The 18,146-nt window shown below is 39.9% G+C and overlaps 1 protein-coding gene across 3 annotated transcripts in view; it reads left to right on the top strand.

Moving 5' to 3' along the window:
• Positions 1 to 3,832: 3,832 nt before the first annotated feature.
• The window catches only part of Rab3gap1 (RAB3 GTPase activating protein catalytic subunit 1), a 66,290-nt gene continuing 51,976 nt past the window's right edge, over positions 3,833 to 18,146 (top strand). The window contains exons 1-4 of one of the 3 annotated variants that reach the window (XM_057769587.1): positions 3,833 to 3,870; positions 3,966 to 4,021; positions 9,878 to 9,953; positions 17,566 to 17,698. In XM_057769587.1, the coding sequence (XP_057625570.1) occupies positions 3,853 to 3,870; positions 3,966 to 4,021; positions 9,878 to 9,953; positions 17,566 to 17,698 (283 nt within the window). In that variant the 5' untranslated portion in view covers positions 3,833 to 3,852. Of the gene's footprint in view, positions 3,871 to 3,965; positions 4,022 to 9,877; positions 9,954 to 17,565; positions 17,699 to 18,146 lie in introns of those variants that run through there. The other 2 variants (XM_057769588.1, XM_057769589.1) reach the window with 2 other exon arrangements.

The raw sequence follows: 18,146 nt of genomic DNA, 5'->3' as shown, positions 1-18,146 counted from the left end.
ACCCATGCCAGTCTACCCTAATTGGTCAGTTCCAGGCCAAATGATGAGAGACCTTGTCTTAAGAAAAAAGCGGACAGCATTTCTGAGGAGTAACACCTGAGGTTGTTCTTTGAATTACACACACCCACACACCCTTAAACACATCCGCATATAAGAACGAAACAACAGAAAAGTAGGCTTCTGGATGCAAGTGTGCTCTGAAAGTCACTTGAATGTTTTCCTAGCACTGATATTTAGGAGTTTGGGGAAACTGAACCATCACTTGAGCCTTTCTAAACCACATTATCATTACTCGTGTCTTATCTCTGTCCTCAGAAGGAGAGCACAGTAGGAGGGGATTATTCTTATCCCTCCACAGGATCAACCACACGGTCCTGACAGTAGACACTTAGTGAATGGGAAACCACTTTCTGGCAGTTTTGACTTTTGAAAAGACTCTCTCTTTGAAGATTCTTGATCTCATAGCATCCTCCTCCTGTTGTTGTACCTTCTACTGTAGGCATTCTGGGACAGCATCATGGAGAGTTCCTGTTTTGTCCTGCACAGTGCCATCAAGACAGATAGATGAGAACAGTGAAGTCCCACACAAATGCTGTTTTCTTTTTCCTTATGACCTAATTAAACTGTTATGCCCCCACCGTCCCCTGAGGTCCCAGCTGAGGGTGATTTTTCCAAAGCGTCTAATCTCTTAAATTGCCTGTGCGTCAAAATAGCTCCCTGTGGCCATTATTGGTAACACCTTGAAATAACTGAATTATCCTAGCGAGGAAACCAGTTTGGAAGGAAAAGCTGTTGCCGCAGGATGTAGACGGAAACAGCCCTTCATCCTGGAGAAACAGAATCTTTTCTGCTCTTTGAGGCAGTGGGGGAAAATCTAATAAAAGTGTGTCTCCCTTGGGTTCCCACATCATTAGCATCCTGGCTTCACACTCAGCTGTAACAAATAGCTTATTTTAAAACTTTCTCCAGGGAGATAACAAGAAGCCAAAAATATCTTGGAAGAAACCTTGCCTTAGCAACCTCGTTCGGCAGCTTCATATAATTGTCTAAAATTTAACTTCAGGAAGCAAAGTTTTTGAGACTGTTTTATTTTCTGACCCATCTTCAATACTCATCAAAGGAGGGCAAAGAGTAATGTCTTGTATGTAAGTAGTGTTTCGTAGTTTTCATGGTGCATTCGTTATAAAGACTGCTACTGTAATGTTCACCTGCCTCAGGTTGGACTTTGGTTTGTTCGTACGTGAACTCGATCTTCAATACAATCCTACATAGTAATTGATATTACAGAGCCCTTTTTACTGATATGAACAGGTTTCAGGAAGTTAAATAATTTACAAAAAGTTATATAGTAAATGGCTAAAGTCAGATCGGTCTGATCCTAAGACCCACGGACCAACTTTGCTTTAAGGATCTTAAATGTGAAAACGAGATTCTATTCAGGGCCAGAAGAGATAGCTTGGTGGTAAGAGTACTAAGTGATCTTGCAGAGGACCTAGGTCCAGTTTCTGGCAGCTCACAGCCTGGAGGATTGATGCCCTCTTCTGGCTTCTGGACTCTGTGGGCACTGTACACCTGTGGTGTAGGCTAAGCACCAAGTAAGAAGAAAAGGAAAGAAACCTTTTCGGTGTCCAGTTTCCCTAGGTCACTGGCCATCATTTCCTCTCCTCTTTCTAGTCTTTTGTGGAGCTCACTGATTTGCCTAGGCTGGCTTGGCAGAAAGTGCTAGGATTACAGACACGCACTACCACATCCAACGATTCTAAGCGTGAACCCAGGACTTGGTGCATGCTGGGAATTCTACCGACTGAGCTATAGCCCCTCATTCCTTTTTCTTTTTTAACTGTGAAAACTTGCTATCACTTTGTTTCCATCGTCAAAATTCATGATCTTGGTCTTTCTTTCTTTCTTGTTTTTATATCCAGCCAAAAGAGACACATCGGCTACTTTGCCAGCCTTAAACAGAACCCAAGGGGTTGGAAATATATCCTGTTGGTATAATGTTTGTAAAGCATGCACGAGTCTCTGGGTTTGATCTGTAGCACCACATACACCTGGCTCATGTGCAATATTTCATTATATATGGCAGAATTCTTCACAGTTATTATTTATGTGTGTGTCTGTGTGTGTTTGAATGCACTGCCTACCACATATATGGAGATTATTTTAAAAAAAAGACATTATTTATTTATTTAGTGGGGTTGGGAGAAGACTGGCAGAATTGTGGAGGTCAGAGGAAAATTTGCAGAAGTTGGTTCTTTCCTTCTGCCATGCGGGTCTCAGAGATGGAACTTAGATTTTCAGACTTGGCAGCAAGTACCATTACTTGCTGATCTATTTTGCTGCCCTGGAAATTTGTTTTCTTTTTAAGACTTATTTATGGGTGTGGTGGCATATGCCTTTAATCCCAGCACTCTGGTAGAGGCAGAGAAAAACAGATTTCTGTGAGTTCAAGACTAGGCCGGTTTACACAGTGAGTTCCAGGACAATCAGAGCTACATACTTGAGAGACCCTCTCTTTTAAAAAATATTATTTAATTCTTATGTGTCTGAGTGCTTTGCCTGCTTGTATATTTGTGCCCTGTGTGCGTTCCTGTTTCCCACAGAAGTCAGGTGAGGGTGCTGGATCCTCTAAAGCTAGAGGTATGGAGGGTTGTGTGCAATCACGTGGATTCTGGGAACTGAACCCAGGCCCTCTACAGGAGCACTCAATGCTCTTAACTGCTAAGCTTAACTCAAGTCCCCAACTTTTAGAACTCTTAACTGCTAGTTGGCACCCTTGTTCTTTAGTGGTTTAAAAAGGGAAGCATTCATCAAGTAACATACTGCTCTCCTCAGAAAATACATAACTTGTATGATTTTTTAAAATAAAACTTTAATTATATAGTCCCCCCTGTGGGGATAGGAAAAGGAGATGGTGGGTTTATAGGACTTTGGTCAGTGTCTACAAGTCAATAAAGTTTGAAAACAGTCTGAGGATACAGCTCAATTGGTAGAGCATTTGCCTAGAACGCACAGAGTCCTGGGTTCCATCTTCACTGCATAATCCAAGCCTGGTGCTACATGCCTATAATCAGGATACTCAGAAGGAGGAGGCAGGAGGATCAGAAATTCCAGTCATCCTTCTCATCACAATGAGTTTGAGGCTGACTTGGAAGCCCTGTCTCCACAGCAACAAAACAAAAACCGTCTGAATGAAAACAAACTCAAAGTACTTTAGGGTTTTAAGTACAATTGACCACACATGTCACATGTCTAGAGTCTTTGCCATATAGGACTGCGTGCACCCCTGGATATCTATGAATGTGGCTGAACACATTTGTAGATGACTGTGTCATGTAACAATGTCAAAAGGTTCAACAGTTCTGCTTGAGTCTACAGAATACTTTCATTTTTTAATACTTTAAAAATATTTCTTAAATTTAACTTAATGTGTGTGTGTTTGGCAGAATGTAAGAAGTCTGTGTACCACGAGCATGCCTGGTGTCAGTGGAAGCCAGAAGAGGGCACATGATCACTAGGATCTGTAGTCTCAAACAGTTGGGAACTCTCATGTGGGTGCTAGAAATCAAACCCAGGTCCCCTGGAAGAGCACTGCGTAGTCTTAACCTCAGAGCCATCTCTCTAGCCACGACAGGGTTTTAAAATATATTATTAAACAACCTAGAGGGAGAGTGGAAGTCGCTCTAAGAGCTTCCTGACTGGAGAAAACGCACCACATCCTCCGTGGGCGGACCTGGACCGAGGCCACACCCACTCCACACCGAAGTCCCGCCCACAGGCACTCAGTACCCGCCTCCTAGGTCCCTTTTTCCCGGCAGCCCTTGCGCGCGGCCTGACGCTCCGCTCCGCAAGATGGCGGCGGACAGTGAGGTGAGTTCTGCAGCCTGGGCGCATCTGTCACAGGGTTCTGCCGGCCACGTCAGCGGCCCGCGGCTTAATGTCTGTGCCCTTCTCTTTCCCCGCAGCCCGAGTCCGAGGTGTTTGAGATCACGGACTTCACCACGGCCTCTGAGTGGGAAAGGTGAGTCGCGCGTTTGGTCCTCACCGGCCCCGGCAGCACCGCACAGGTGACGCCGGTACCGAGGGAGACGCCCACGTTCCGCGTCCCTGTGCCCTGGGCAGCTAAGGCTTCTTCCGCGTCACTCATCGGGGCCGGTCAGGCAGACCTTCCGACTCCGCCTTTGAAACAAAGTTGTGTTGCCTCCCAGACCACTTCCCTGACACGGAACACCATTTCCGAGGTCGCCCCTGTGTCGTCTGCTTTTTTTTTTTCTGTCGGTTTGCCTCAGTTGTCACCATAAGCAGTCAGCTGAGCCGCGGCTGGGTTGTCTTCCCGTGTTTATTGGAAGAGGCTGTTCGTTGCCGTCCCAAACCATCTCCATCCTGGCTTCCGGAGTAATTAGTTCACAAACTTAAAAACTTGTTCTTTATTGCTTTCCTTTCTGGCCCCCTTCGCCCTTTCCCCCGCCTCTTTATTTTTACAAGCATACGTCTTTGGAATGCTTTGATTCACACTATTACATTTGGAACTTGGTTATGTGCCCAGACTTCCTGAGCTTATCAAACTCGATGGACAACTGTTCCGGTGAAATTGTTTTATCACTTACGTTAGTGGAAAGCAAAGTTTGTTGAATTGATAGCTTAGATTGTGATTTTTTTTTTCCTGCTCATTGGCCTCAAAGGTACTGAGGTCGTTTTATTGTTGAAGTGTTTGTAGACTTTCCAAAGTTGTGCCTCTCATATCAAATGGTAGCGGAGAAAAATATAGAAGATCCTTGATGAAATAGTACTTTGACCTGTATGCCCATCCCCACATGTCTGACATAGAGTCAGTAAGACGAACACACTAGCGAGACTTTTTGGGCAAGTACTGTGTGTCCTGAGCTATCCCAAGGATGGGGAAATCTATTCCTTTAAAAAAAAAAAGCCCCCCAAATAGTTAAAATGTAAGTTAATTGATACTGACTACAAAGAACCAGTTAAATAGGGTAATGTAGAGTACAAAATTGTTGAAGAAATTTTTGTAGGAAAAAGTAGGAAATACCCTGCTTTGAAAGCAGAAAGGGAAATGGTAGCTGGGTGAGGTAGCACTTACCTATAATCTTGGCTGCTGGGAAGGCTGAGTTGGAAGGATCCCTTGAGCTAAGGACATTAAGACCAACCTGACCAATCGAATAGATCTGGCCTCAAGAAAAAAAAAAGGACAGTGATTAAGGGTTTGGTTAGACAGAGAAGGGACTGACATTGCTACACACGTAATGCGTTATCACTGGGAAATAATAAAAATAAGAAAGACCCCCTGGCGCCGGGCGTGGTGGCGCACGCCTTTAATCCCAGCACTCGGGAGGCATAGGCAGGCGGATCTCTGTGAGTTCGAGACCAGCCTGGTCTACAGAGCTAGTTCCAGGACAGGCTCCAAAGCCACAGAGAAACCCTGTCTCGAAAAACCAAAAAAAAAAAAGAAAGAAAGACCCCCTGCCCAAGCCAAATGGAGGAATCTAGAGTCAGTACATTTGACTGAAAAGTCTCAAACTCGATTGTGCATCAGAATTTGCTGGTCTATAGTCTCAGCATTTCCAACTAATGTTGGTTTTAGGTCAGATCCCCAAATCTGCTTTTCTCACGTGGGCCCAGGTAATATAGATGCTGCTGGTCAGAAGACCATAATTAGAAAGAACTGCTGCTTAAGAAAGTGGTTAAGAGATTTTGGCCAGACAGTACAAGGATCGTTTTAGTTGTTACATTGTGGTAAGATGAAGCAAGCAGTTTATCTTGATTCATAAAGTGAAGCTGTAGTTAGTTGAATAGAATGAACTAGATTTAGGAAGATGAGCTTAGTAAGTCTGGGGGAAAGCCTCAGCTGTGAAAGTTCCATATCTTGCCTAAAGGGTGAAGATAAGCATCAAAGTAGCCAGAGTGCCATTTTGGGCATGTTGACTCTAAGGCTGATATTTTGAAGGCAGTAAGAAAAATATAATTTGATCTTGGAGGTTGAGTGATAAGTAAACATCAGTTTTTGGAGTGGAAAATGATAGTTTTCCCTTAGTTAAATAACTTAAGATTTCCTGAGGGGAGCTGAGAGATGGCTCAGTGGTTAAGAGCACTGACTACTCTTTCAGAGGACCCCGGTTCAATTCCTAGCAGCCACAAGGCAGCTCATAACTTACTAACTCCAGTTCCAGGTGATGTAACACCCTCACATAGACATATGTGGAGGGAAAACATATATACAGGGAAAACACCAATGTATTTAAAGAAAAAAAAAGCCTTTTCCTCTGTTGCCTTTGAGTTGGGTAGGAATACAGGCTCAGGTGCATTCAAGGTTATGACTCACCCATAATCCACCGCCTTAGCAGAGGAAGACATTGCTGCTTGAGGTTTAATGGATGCCAGTACCGCCTTACAAGAGGTGGTGAAGACCACCCTCGTACATGATGGCCTAGCATGGCATGGTATTCATGTTTGTGTGTGGTTGTGATGAGTCTGTGTATGTCAAGTGTGAAGGCACTTTGTGCTGAACACCAAATCATCCTAATTTAAGATTGGTGACAAGAAACTAGGGCAGTGGGTAGGCCTCTGTAAAACTGATTGAGAGAGGAAGCCTCTTAAAGTGGTTGTAAATGTGTAATGGCTAAGGACTATGGCGAAGAATCTCAGGCCAAAGATATCATCAAAGAGTACTTCAAATGCAAGAAATGAATAAAAAAAAATTTGACTCAAAAGAATTTCCTGAGGGGAATATTAAATTCTTTCGTTGCTCACGTGGAAATAATTGTTAGCACAGTTATGAGGACTGCCACAAAGTAGGAAGTTAAACTTTTGTCTTTTAAGTTTCTCTTTATAGAATAAAACCAGTATTTTAGCCGGGCGGTGGTGGTGCACGCCTTTAATCCCAGCACTCGGGAGGCAGAGGCAGGCGGATCTCTGTGAGTTCGAGGCCAGCCTGGTCTAGAAGAGCTAGTTCCAGGACAGGAACCAAAAGCTACGGAGAAACCCTGTCTCGAAAATCAAAAAATAAAATAAAATAAAACCAGTATTTTATAATTCATGAGACAGATGTGGAGGCTTTGAACGTTTTTGGGTTTGGGTTTTTGAGACAGGGTTTCTCTGTGTAACCCTGGCTGTCCTAGAACTTGCTCTGTAGACCAGGCTGGCTTCTAACTCAGGTCCAGTTGCCTCTACTTCCTGAATGCAGAAATTGAAGGCATGAGCCACCACTGCCTGGACTGACTTTGAAGTTTCTTAAGCCTTGATTTTAATATTTGGATGAAAAGTTCTTTTCAATATTGAATGAAAATGAGGACATGACCTCTCTTAGGTATGGTTGAGGAGAAGGCTTAATGTACGTGTGAGGAGAGAACAGCAAGGGGAGTCTGGAAGAGTCCAGACTGAACTAGCCATGAGAGGAGGGGTGGAGAGGGTTAGGGTAGTGGGATATGCTCTGTAATGGGTACTTGTGAGGAGGGACTGAGGGAGCCTGGAGGTTAAAGTAGAACAAGCAGAGTTAAGTACCTTTGCCAGAGATAAGGAGATAACTCATTTTAGCAAGTAGGAGCTATCTTCTTAAGTCCCTGAGGGAATGCTGGCTTTTGTCTAACTGCCAGAACTGCAAAAGGAATTTCTTGAGACCTAATAAGTATGTTATTGAATGAAAAAAGAAAGAAGGGAAGAAAAAGGAGAGGAAGTGACTGCTCCTAGGTATGGTGGAGGAGAAAGTTTATTGTAGGTATGTGGGAGAGCATAGCCAGAGGCAGGGACATCTGGGAGAGCCCAGAGTACTCATGACCCTATTGAACTGAGCCAGCCATGTGAGGGACGGGGAGGGGAAGGAGAGGAGTGAGAGGAGACCAGGTGCAGCAGCCAGGAGGCCCCAAAGAGAGCAGATGAAAAAGGCCAAAATGGTTGGTTATATAGGGAAGGGCAGCTCAGTCTCTGGGCTGGGGAAGTCCAGAGTAGGGTTGGAGTATGCCAGTTAGGAGGGCCCAGTAACAGCTAGGGACAGAGGGATACCAGGAGAACCTGTTGACCAGTGTCTGATTTGATGTGTTAAATAGGCAGCCCTAGCTGTTGTCCCAGGTTTGAAACCTAAAAGTTATGTACCATACAGATAATTTATTGAGAAGACTAAGTAGAAACCTAAAATTATTATTTTTTATATTTATTTATTATGTATATAATATTCTGTCTGTATGTCTTCAGGCCAGAAGAGGGCACCAGACGTCATTACAGATGGTTTTGAGCCACCATGTGGTTGCCGGGAATTGAACTCAGGACCTTGGAAAGCAGGCAATGCTCTTAACCACTGAGCCATCTCTCCAGCCCCTAAAATTATTATTTTTCTGTTGAAAACGTATTTAATGAGTGTTCATGTGTGAGACACTGTGTAAGACTTTAGGGATTTAGCAGCTGGTAAAAACAGATAAGGCTCAGCATACTCATTGCTCTGGGTTCAATCCCCAGTACTGCAGTAAACAAGAAAAAAAGAAAAGAAAAAAGAAAAAAAAGTTAAGGTTCCTGCTCTTATTGAAAGTGTAGTCTAGCAAAAGAGACAGACACGAGTCAGATAATATATCCGAAGGGAAATGGAAAGAAACCTATTCTTCCAAAAGTGGGCAAAAGAACTTAAGAGAGTCATACATGGAAGGAGAAAAAGGCAGGATCTCCTGAGTAAATTGGAAGTGTACGGGTCATGGGAGAGGGTAGAATGAAAGAGGGGAGGAAGAGAGGGGAGTGAACAAAAATGTATAGCTCAATAGAAACAATAAAAAAAAAAGAACCTAATATAAGGAGAAGGAGTTAAATGACTCATCAGCAAAGATATGGAGACCTGTTAAAGAAAAATGTTATTGAATTTTTCTAGTCAAATCTCAATATTTGTAGGGTTTAATTGTCTCCTAGCAAGTACAAGAACTAGAGTTCTTAAGTAAATTATTTTAATATAGTTCTTTTATCTGAAAATTATATTTTAAATTATTTTTGTTATAGCACTAATACCTTGTAGTAAAATAAAAATACCTTTGAACCTTCCACTGAAGATAGCCATTAACTTTTTGACATATTTTCTTTTAATTGTATATGTGTAAACTTTTTAGATCAAACCATATTAATGATTGTTTCTACAGCTTTCTTTTTTCACTTAACATATTTTTTATTTCCTCAAATGATCTTGAGAACAATTTTTAATGGGTACATATAAGTGGATGTTTCATTATCTTATGATTGTTTACTGCAATTGCACATTAAAGTAGTTTTCAGCTTTACTTTTATAAAAAGTGCAGTGTAATTTTAGTGCTTTTCTGTGCAGTTAAGGTTGCTTGGGTGGAACTCAGGCTTTCCAGTAAATACTGTACCACTAGACTGTATTCCTAGACCCCTGCAGTGTATGTCTAATGTGCATTTTGATCCTTATTGGATATACTGTAGATTTTTTTATTTGTTTTTTAAATGTAAATTTTTTTTAGTTTATTCATTTTCAAATTTAGTAATTGTCATTTGTGTAAACTCCCCCAAAGTGAATTCATATGTGAATAAAATGTATGAATGAACAGCCAGAGCTGTTGTTACACAGAGAAGCCCTGTCTCAAAAAAACCAAAAAAGAGAGGTGGGGGGGGGGGTTGTTCTTAGTTTATATTTTGTGGAAATAAAGCTTGTATTGAGTGAATAGATTTAAATGGATCAAAAATTAATTCTTGAACTAAGCAACATTGTTTCTGTTTTATTCTATAGCCCTGAGTTGGGCTCACAGTATTAAACTCAATGAGCATTCTCTAATCCTCTGTAATGTTAGGATGTAAGGAAATGTCTTTCTAAAGAAACTGTACAGTAACAGGAAAAAATGTATAGTTATGTATTTAGAATGTTTTCTTTCCTTCTTAGATTTATTTCCAAAGTTGAAGAAGTCTTGAATGACTGGAAACTGATTGGAAACTCTCTGGGACAACCACTTGAAAAGGTCAGGTCTGATTGGAAACTCTCTGGGACAACCACTTGAAATCCCATTTTTGTGCCCTTTACTACATGTGATGCAATTGAATTAAATGTTTAAATTTTAAGTTATATATAGTCTTTATGAGTATCAAATGGCATCTGGAAGAATTTGGATTTGATTTTGTAGCAAATGATATATATAAGACATTTGTGAAACTTTTTTACTTATTGATTTGGCTTTTTTGAGGCAGGATCTTACTATGTAGCTCTGGTTATCTTGGAACTCAGTATGTAGACCAGGCTATCTTGAACTCAAGAGTTCTGCCTGCCTCTGCCTCTCCATTGCTAGTATTGTCACCAGGCTTGCTTGTGAATCATTTTTTTAAATCATCAAGTTTTACATATGATGAGTTTCTTTGTGTGGTCTCATTAATTTCTTCTGAGTTTACTTTTCTCAAAATCTAAGTTTTCTTTTGGCCAGTAAATATTTTTTTAAAGTTTTTAATTGATCAGAGAGAAATTGAACTTCCAAGAGTTCATTAATGGGAAAAACATCTTTTTTTATAACAATTCTTGATGTAATTATTAGCTGCAGTTACTTTGCTCAGTTTGTATTGATATGGTACTAATAAACCACACTCTAGAAGTTTCCCCAAGAAAATATTCTGAGAGTCATCAAGGTAAGTTCTCATGAGAGAAAAGAAGTAATGAGGAAATAAGATTAAGATAATAGATGTTAGGATTTAAGTCAGTAGTATGTTTATAGAAGGTTCATACTTCAGGCATATAGTTGAGGCTGAGGAGGTATTAGCTTGGGCCCATTTCTCTCTCTTAATGCGTCAAGAGGCGAAGAAAGAAGCAGATTTTAAGGTGAGCTACAATAAATAGGATTAAAGAAAGTATAAATGAAAGGGATTATTATTAAAGGCACAAGCCTTTAATGTCAGCAATTGGGAGGCAGAGGCAAATGGATCTCTGTGAGTTCCAGGCCATCCTTATCTACAAAGTTAGTTCCAGGACAATCAAAGCTATCCAGAGAAACTTTGTCTTGGGGAATAAAAAAGAAAGTTTAGATAATGATTAAATTTTCATACCTGTAAAGGAAGTGATTACCAGTTCTCATCTACTGAGAGGAAATTTAAAATAAATTTCTGCTTTAAAATTAGTTATGGAGGCTGGATAGATGGTTTAGCAGTTAGGCACTGGAGTTTGAGTTCTTCATAACTATCTATCTCCAGCTCCAGGGAATATGTATGGCATCCTTTTCTGTTCTCTGTGGGTACCTTCACTCACACGTACACATACCCATCCCATATGTATGTGTTAACAATCTTAAAAAACTTAGCTATAGATTTAAAAAGTAAAAGTTTTAAGATAGTATAAGGAACTCCCATGCGCTCATGATTGAGTTTTAGCAAAATTAATCTTCCGTTTCTTGTTAAGTCATACCCCTGTCTGCTTCCTTGACTGCTTACTAGATATTTAAAATACACTTTTCCTCCCAGAGGCAAGTTTTGCTATGTAGCTCAGGCTATCCCCCAGCTATTGCTTGATCATCCTCAGACTGAAGGATTGCTTGTCTTCATCAAATTCCAGATCAACCTAGACAACATATTTAAAAAAACAACAAAAAAACCCACTTTTTTTTCTGTTCCAGAAAAGAAATATATGTATACTAAACACAGGTTACATAATGAGATCTTGCCTTTAAAAATGTGAAATAAATAAAAAGAAAAACTACACGTTAAATACTTGCAAAAATGTGAAATAGTGCTATATTTCTATTTGTTTGGAAAGCATCATTAGAAAGTTACATTGACATAGAAGTTTATTACCACAATGTATGATGCAATAAATAATTTATAATTGTTTTTTGTTTATTTGGTGCTGGGGATTGAGTCCATGGGAATGCTAAGTATATCCTCTACCAATAAGCTATACAACCAGATACTTCCTTTTAAGTTATAATATAGAATCATCAGTGACTTTTTAAAAAAGAGTATAACCATGTCCTTGGTCCAAAAAGTCAAGAACCCAAAAGAAAAAGATATGAGCTTGCAGATCTCATCAGATGCCCTTCCTCTCATAGGTGAACTCCTCTCCAGTTTGTAATCACAGTGAACTACTCTACAGAACCTTGAGATATTCCTTGAGGGCTGGAGAGATGGGCTAGTCTGATTAAGAGCACTCACAACTTTTCCAGAGGGCCCGAGTTTGGTTCCTCAAGCACCCACACCAAACAGCTCACAATCATCTGTAACTTCAGCTCCAAGGCAATTCAGCCTTCTCTATTTGACCTCTGTGAGCACACCCTCCTGTGCATGCAAGTATGTACACACACACACACACAGTGAAATTTAAAATCTATTCTGGGAGATTGATTTTTGTTCAAAGGAAGGTTTTGTAACTGAGCTACTTGACCATTGTAGACCCTGAAGTGCTAGGAAATAGATTAAAGAAAGGGTGGCATTTCTTGGGCATACATAGTCGTACCATACACTATTATTGATTGGGTCTATGCCTGTTGACTTACTTAATCCTTAATAAACATCGATGAGGTATTACCCTAGTCAGTGAATGTGGAATGAGTCCTGGAGTTCATGTAATTTGCTTGATTATTTTGCCAGCAGTTGATAAAATAGGGTTAAAGCTAGGTCTCATCTTTCAGATACACATTGTTTTTCTGTTTTACTTGGTGGGATTTTGCTATGATAAAATTTAATTAAATGTAACATTACTCAAAAGAATTAAAGTAGATTTCTAAGAGAGCTTTTGAATTTTAGTATTTTGGCCTTTATAAAACAGATGAACTTATAATCTTACATGAAGTTGGGGAAAATTAAAGAAATGGCCTTTGAAATTCCTTTAACTTTGGAATTTTAGGATTCTTTTTTTTTTTTTTCTAGCCATTTTTTTTTATTCTTTTTTACTTAAAATTTCCAACTGCTCCCCGTTTCCCATTTCCCTCCCCCTCCTCCCACATATTGCCCCCTCCCCCTGTTCCCCTCCCCCTATCCCCACTCCACTTCTCCTCCCCCTAGTCCACTCCCCCTCCCTCTCGATACTGAAGAGCAGTCCAAATTCCCTGCTCTACATGAAGACCAAGGTCCTCCCACTTCTATCTAGGTCCAGGAAGGTGAGCATCCAAACAGGCTCCGCTCCCACAAAGCCAGTTCATGTATTAGGATCGAAACCTAGTGCCATTGTCCTTGGCTTCTCATCAGCCTTCATTGTCCGCCTTGTTCAGAGAGTCCAGTTTCAACCCATGCTTATTCAGTCCCAGTCCAGCTGGCCTTGGAGAGCTCCCAATAGATCAGTTCCACTGTCACAGTGGGTGGGTGCACCCCTCTCTGGCAAAAATTACAAGTGCTTTTGTTAAATGTTAAATTTAGATATGTCACGATCTGGTAATAGACCAACTCTTACCCCTTTGAAAAATTAAAGAAGAATCATTAACTTTAGAATACTAATAGAAGACCAATGACCCTGCAGCATGGAAATGAGTTTGGGTTTTTCATACTTGGCAGATTGGAGTGACAGTGACTTCTATACTTAGGAGTTCATATGGCAAATGTACAGTGAATTTAACTGTAGTTTTTCTCTAGTTTTTCTGTAAGTTAAATTTGGGACAGACACAAACTATGTATATCTGGGATTCCTTTAAGAGCTAGATGAGGACCTCAGTCACTGAGAATTCAGTGTCTCTAAAATGAAGTGAAAAATAAAGGCAGTGCTGAGCTGCTCATATTTTTTTTTGGGGGGGGAATAGGACTATTTAAAATAAGATCTTTCTTTTTTATGTTTTTTATTTTCATTTTTTGTTTAAGGAGTAGCTATAGTGTATAAAATTTGAAGAAGACTTTTGTTATATTTGGTAATGGTTGACCTTTTTATCTTTGTTGTGTAAATGACAAGAGAGCTCATTTTAGTAACAGTGATACCTATGGGCTGTAAAGTCACACTGCTTACTTCAGAGTTCTGGTATTGTTGCTCATCTGTTAATGACACTATGTTCTCAGTCAGATCTAGCTGTTTTTACTGCCACTCTATTATATATGCCAGAGGCTAGAAAATGATACTTAAGTAAAGAAGACTGCAAATAGGATGTAAGCATATAGGACAACTTAACTTATTTTTGGCAATAAAAAAATGATTCATTATTCCTTGGAACACCTAGCTGTTAAACACCTAGCACCTAAGGGGAGTGTTGTATAATGAACCCATGCATGAAAAGCTCAAGTTTAATTAAGATAGACAAAAGGTCTCTGTGGACATTTTTAGATGTTTCTCAATATTGTATATTTTTAAAGATTTGCTTACCAATTATGATATAAATAAATGAGTGATATATTTTTCAGCATGAATTGTCAATATAAATTTTGAAACTTAATCTTGTCTGAGACATATGCCACTAGAACCAACAAAACCCTACAAACAATTTCTTTCTATTTTGAGAATTTAATTACAATTCTCCCTTCTCTTTCGTCCCTCCAAGCCTCCCATAAACCCCTCCTTGCTCTCCTTCAAATCTATGACCTCTTTTATCCATTAATTGTTTTAATGTGTGTGTGTATGTACATACACATATGAATATACATACATACTTATTTCTAAATATAACCTGTTCAGTCTGTATAATGTTACCTCTATGCATGTTTTCAGGGCTGGCTATTTGTCACTGAAAAACCAGTTGGCGTGCTCTTCTCTGGGAAAGGCCACCTCTCTCATTTCCCGCTGTCCTCAGTTGCTTGTAGCTCTTTGTGTAGGCTTGAGGCCTTGTGGGCCTGTTTGTCCGGTTTGGCGTGTTCACTGGTGTTATCCTTGTTCAGCTCACATTTGGGCAGTTATGTTGGTGAGATATTTTGGGGTGTAGCTTCTGATATCATTAGGAAACACAATCTTAAAGCAAACTCCTCGATCCTCTGGCTCTTAACAATCTCTCTGCCTTCTCTTCTGCAGTCTTCCCTGAACTGTAAGTACAAGAGTGTTTTATAGATGTCTCTACTGGGATTGGACTCCACAGCTCTGCATTTTGACTGGTTGTACTATTTTCCATTATTTCAAAGAGATGTTTCCTTGGTGACGGGTGAAGACTACACTTATGGGTGGGCATAAGTTTATAGATTGTTGTTAGGAGTTATGCTGTTTAGTAAATTAGTGACTGTAGATTCTCCTCCAATAACCATGCCTTCTCTAACACTGAGTGCTCAGCTAGATTTCCATTACCAGACATGGTCTTTCTCTTGCTGAGGGGTCTTAAGTCCAGTTGGAGAGCAGTTGTTACTACCAAGGCATATTTACTACTACTGCACCCGTAGGGTTATTGTGCTTTGCTAGTCATTGTTGTGGTTCATAAGCGTTATAGCTGGGTAGGACCGTTGGTTGCCTTCCTCCTTTGGAAGCTTGCATGGCGCCTTCTGGTACCATGAACACTAGTACTCAGAGAAGAGGCATTCAGGCCACTTGCAGTGCAAAGGGTCTCTGGGCTCTGTTTCTGAAGTGCATGCTTAACAGAGCTTCTCATGTCTGGTATAGGGGTTTTGTTAGGTGGTCTTTGGCTCTTTGAGGGAGCACCATCAGCTTACATGAGAAAGGTTCATTAAAATTGTATGTGTTTATTTATACATGAAGTTATTTGTATTATAGATTGTGTGTGTGTGTGTGTGTGTGTGAATTTTTTTTTTTCTAGAGACAGGGTTTCTCTGTAGCTTTTGGAGCCTGTCCTGGGTCTCCCTCTGTAGACCAGCCTGGCCTCCTTGAGCTCACAGAGATCCTCCTGCCTCTGCCTCCCAAGTGCTGGGATTAAAGGTGTGCGCTACCACTGCCCGGCTGTGTGTGAATTATTAATAATGATTCCTTGTGATTTTTTTTCAGACATCCTTATTGTTATTTTATTAATCTCCTTCCTTCTCGATTTACTTCCTCCCTTAAGAGCTCTCCCTTTTCCCATTTACACAATTAGATCATTTGTATTCTCCATTCCCCTTTACCCTCTTCTCGAAAGATCTTTATTCTTAAGAAATGTCTTAGCCCAAACTGTCTATTCACTAAAGTTGGACAAATATTTATGTAATAAAATTACTCTAAAACTTATTGTAAGCAGCATAAATCTTATATACTAGATATTCATAAACAGCAGTTTATATGTGGGCTTGATTACAGAAACTAATGTTCTTTAAATAATGAACAAATTAATAGCCATTTTTATTAAACGATGTCTTATGTTTTCCTTCTTGATTTGATATAGATCATATTTTGTTATAATAAATGCAATAGAAGTATTTTTGGACAAATAATTTAAAAGCATAGTAATTTTGTGGGGATTTTGGCAGTTACATTTGTTTTGTTTTCGAGACAGGGTTTCTCTGTGTAGTCCTGGCTGTCCTGAAACTCACTTTGTAGAGTAGGATGGCTTCGAACTCACAGAGATCCATCTGCCTCTCCCTCCAAAGTGCTGGGATTAAAGGCATGCACTGCTTGGTGGCAATTACATTTTTATTGCCGAGATTTTATTTTTGTTTTTTTCTTTGTGTGTATGTGTTTTGAGACAGTGTTTGACTCTGTCATCCAGCTTGTTTTAGAGCTTAATAACCCAGGCTGGTCTTATACGTGTCTTTTGTTGTTGTTGGTTTATTTTTAGACTGGCATGCAGATGTGAATTTTTTTTTTTAGGATTGTTTTTTTGTGTGTGAGTGCCTGCATGTATATATGTGCCTGGACCTTCTGAGACCAGATGATATTGGGTCCTCTGAAACTAGAGTTAGAGGCTTTTTTTTTTTTTTTTTTTTGTGAGCCACTATGTTAATGTTGGGAACTGAAGTCAGGTCTTGGGCCAAGTCAGTAAGTGCTCTTAACAGCTTAACAGCTGAGCCATCTCTCTCTGGTCCTGATGTAGAAGATCTGAACTAGTAACACGTTCATTGCTCTGTATATTCGCAGTAAATGTTGCTTGTCTTCCCAGAATACATGATTAATACCTTGCTTCATTGTGTGTTTCACAAAGCACACAGTTTAAACAGGTTATATTTAGTTGGCTAGTTCTTTTTAAACAAGCAATATGGGATTTCTATTTATGTTTTCAAACATGGCATAAAGTTATTTGAAAGTTAGAATTTTTGTAAGTCACTTGCTATTTAATACTCAAATATTTTTTTAAAATCACATTACATTTGTGTGTGTGCTTGTGCGTGCGCATGTGCTCATCTGTGCTCATACCATGGTATGCAGGGGGAACTTAGAGGACAACTTGGTCAGTTCCCTCTTCCCATATGGCTCTAAGATTCCTCCTTTTAAATAGTCACTGTGATAAATCATTTGTGCTTTTTAAATCGCCTTTATTATGTAGCGAACAGCTGTAGACTGCAACTCTGATTAATGGGTAGAAAAGGGGGATGTGCTGGAGAGATGGCTCAGCAGTTTAGAGCACTGGCTGCTCTTCCCGAGGACCTGGGTTCAATTTCGAGCACCCAGGCGGCAGCTTACAACTGTCTGTAACTCTACAGGCAAAACACCAGTGTGTATAAAATTTTAAAAATTATTTAAAAATATTTAAAAAATGTGGGGAACCACTGTACATAGTAAACATTGTAGTGACTTAAATAAGTTGGCTCTTTTTCCCATTCTGCTGTTAAATGCAGGGTGTATTTACTTCTGGCACGTGGGAAGAGAGATCAGATGAGATTTCATTTGCCGACTTCAAGTTCTCAATCACTCATCACTATCTTGTACAAGAATCCACTGATAAAGAAGGAAAAGATGAAGAATCAGAGGGTATGTTTTTTTGTTTGTTTGTTTTGGTCATATTTGTTTAGTCTTGACTTTTAAGAGTATCTATAACTTTTAGTTATTAGTTTAAGTTGTAATAACTCAGTAATGTCCATAGGAAATTTTTTTGTTGTTGTTTGTTTGTTTTGTTTTTGTTTGGTTTGTTTTGGTTTGGTTTTTTTCAGGACAGGATTTCTCTGTGTTGCTTTGGAGCCTGTCCTAGAACTAGCTCTTATAGACCAGGCTGACCTCGAACTCACAGAGCACTACCTGCCTCTGCCTCCTGAGTGCTGGTATTGAAGGTGTGTGCCACCACCGCCCGGTGGGTTTGTGTTTTTTAACTACATCTTAAATAGATTATGAGCTAGTACTGCATCTGAAGTAGAGGAAGAACTCCAGTGACAGTGACCTTAAAATTGGTTGAATCAAACATACTTATGTAGTAACTGATGTG

The sequence above is a fragment of the Chionomys nivalis genome, chromosome 5 (assembly GCF_950005125.1).
Source record: "Chionomys nivalis chromosome 5, mChiNiv1.1, whole genome shotgun sequence".
NCBI classification, from domain to species: Eukaryota; Metazoa; Chordata; class Mammalia; order Rodentia; family Cricetidae; genus Chionomys; species Chionomys nivalis.
Note: the sequence above shows the minus strand (reverse complement) of the source record. Positions and strands in the feature narration are given on the sequence as shown.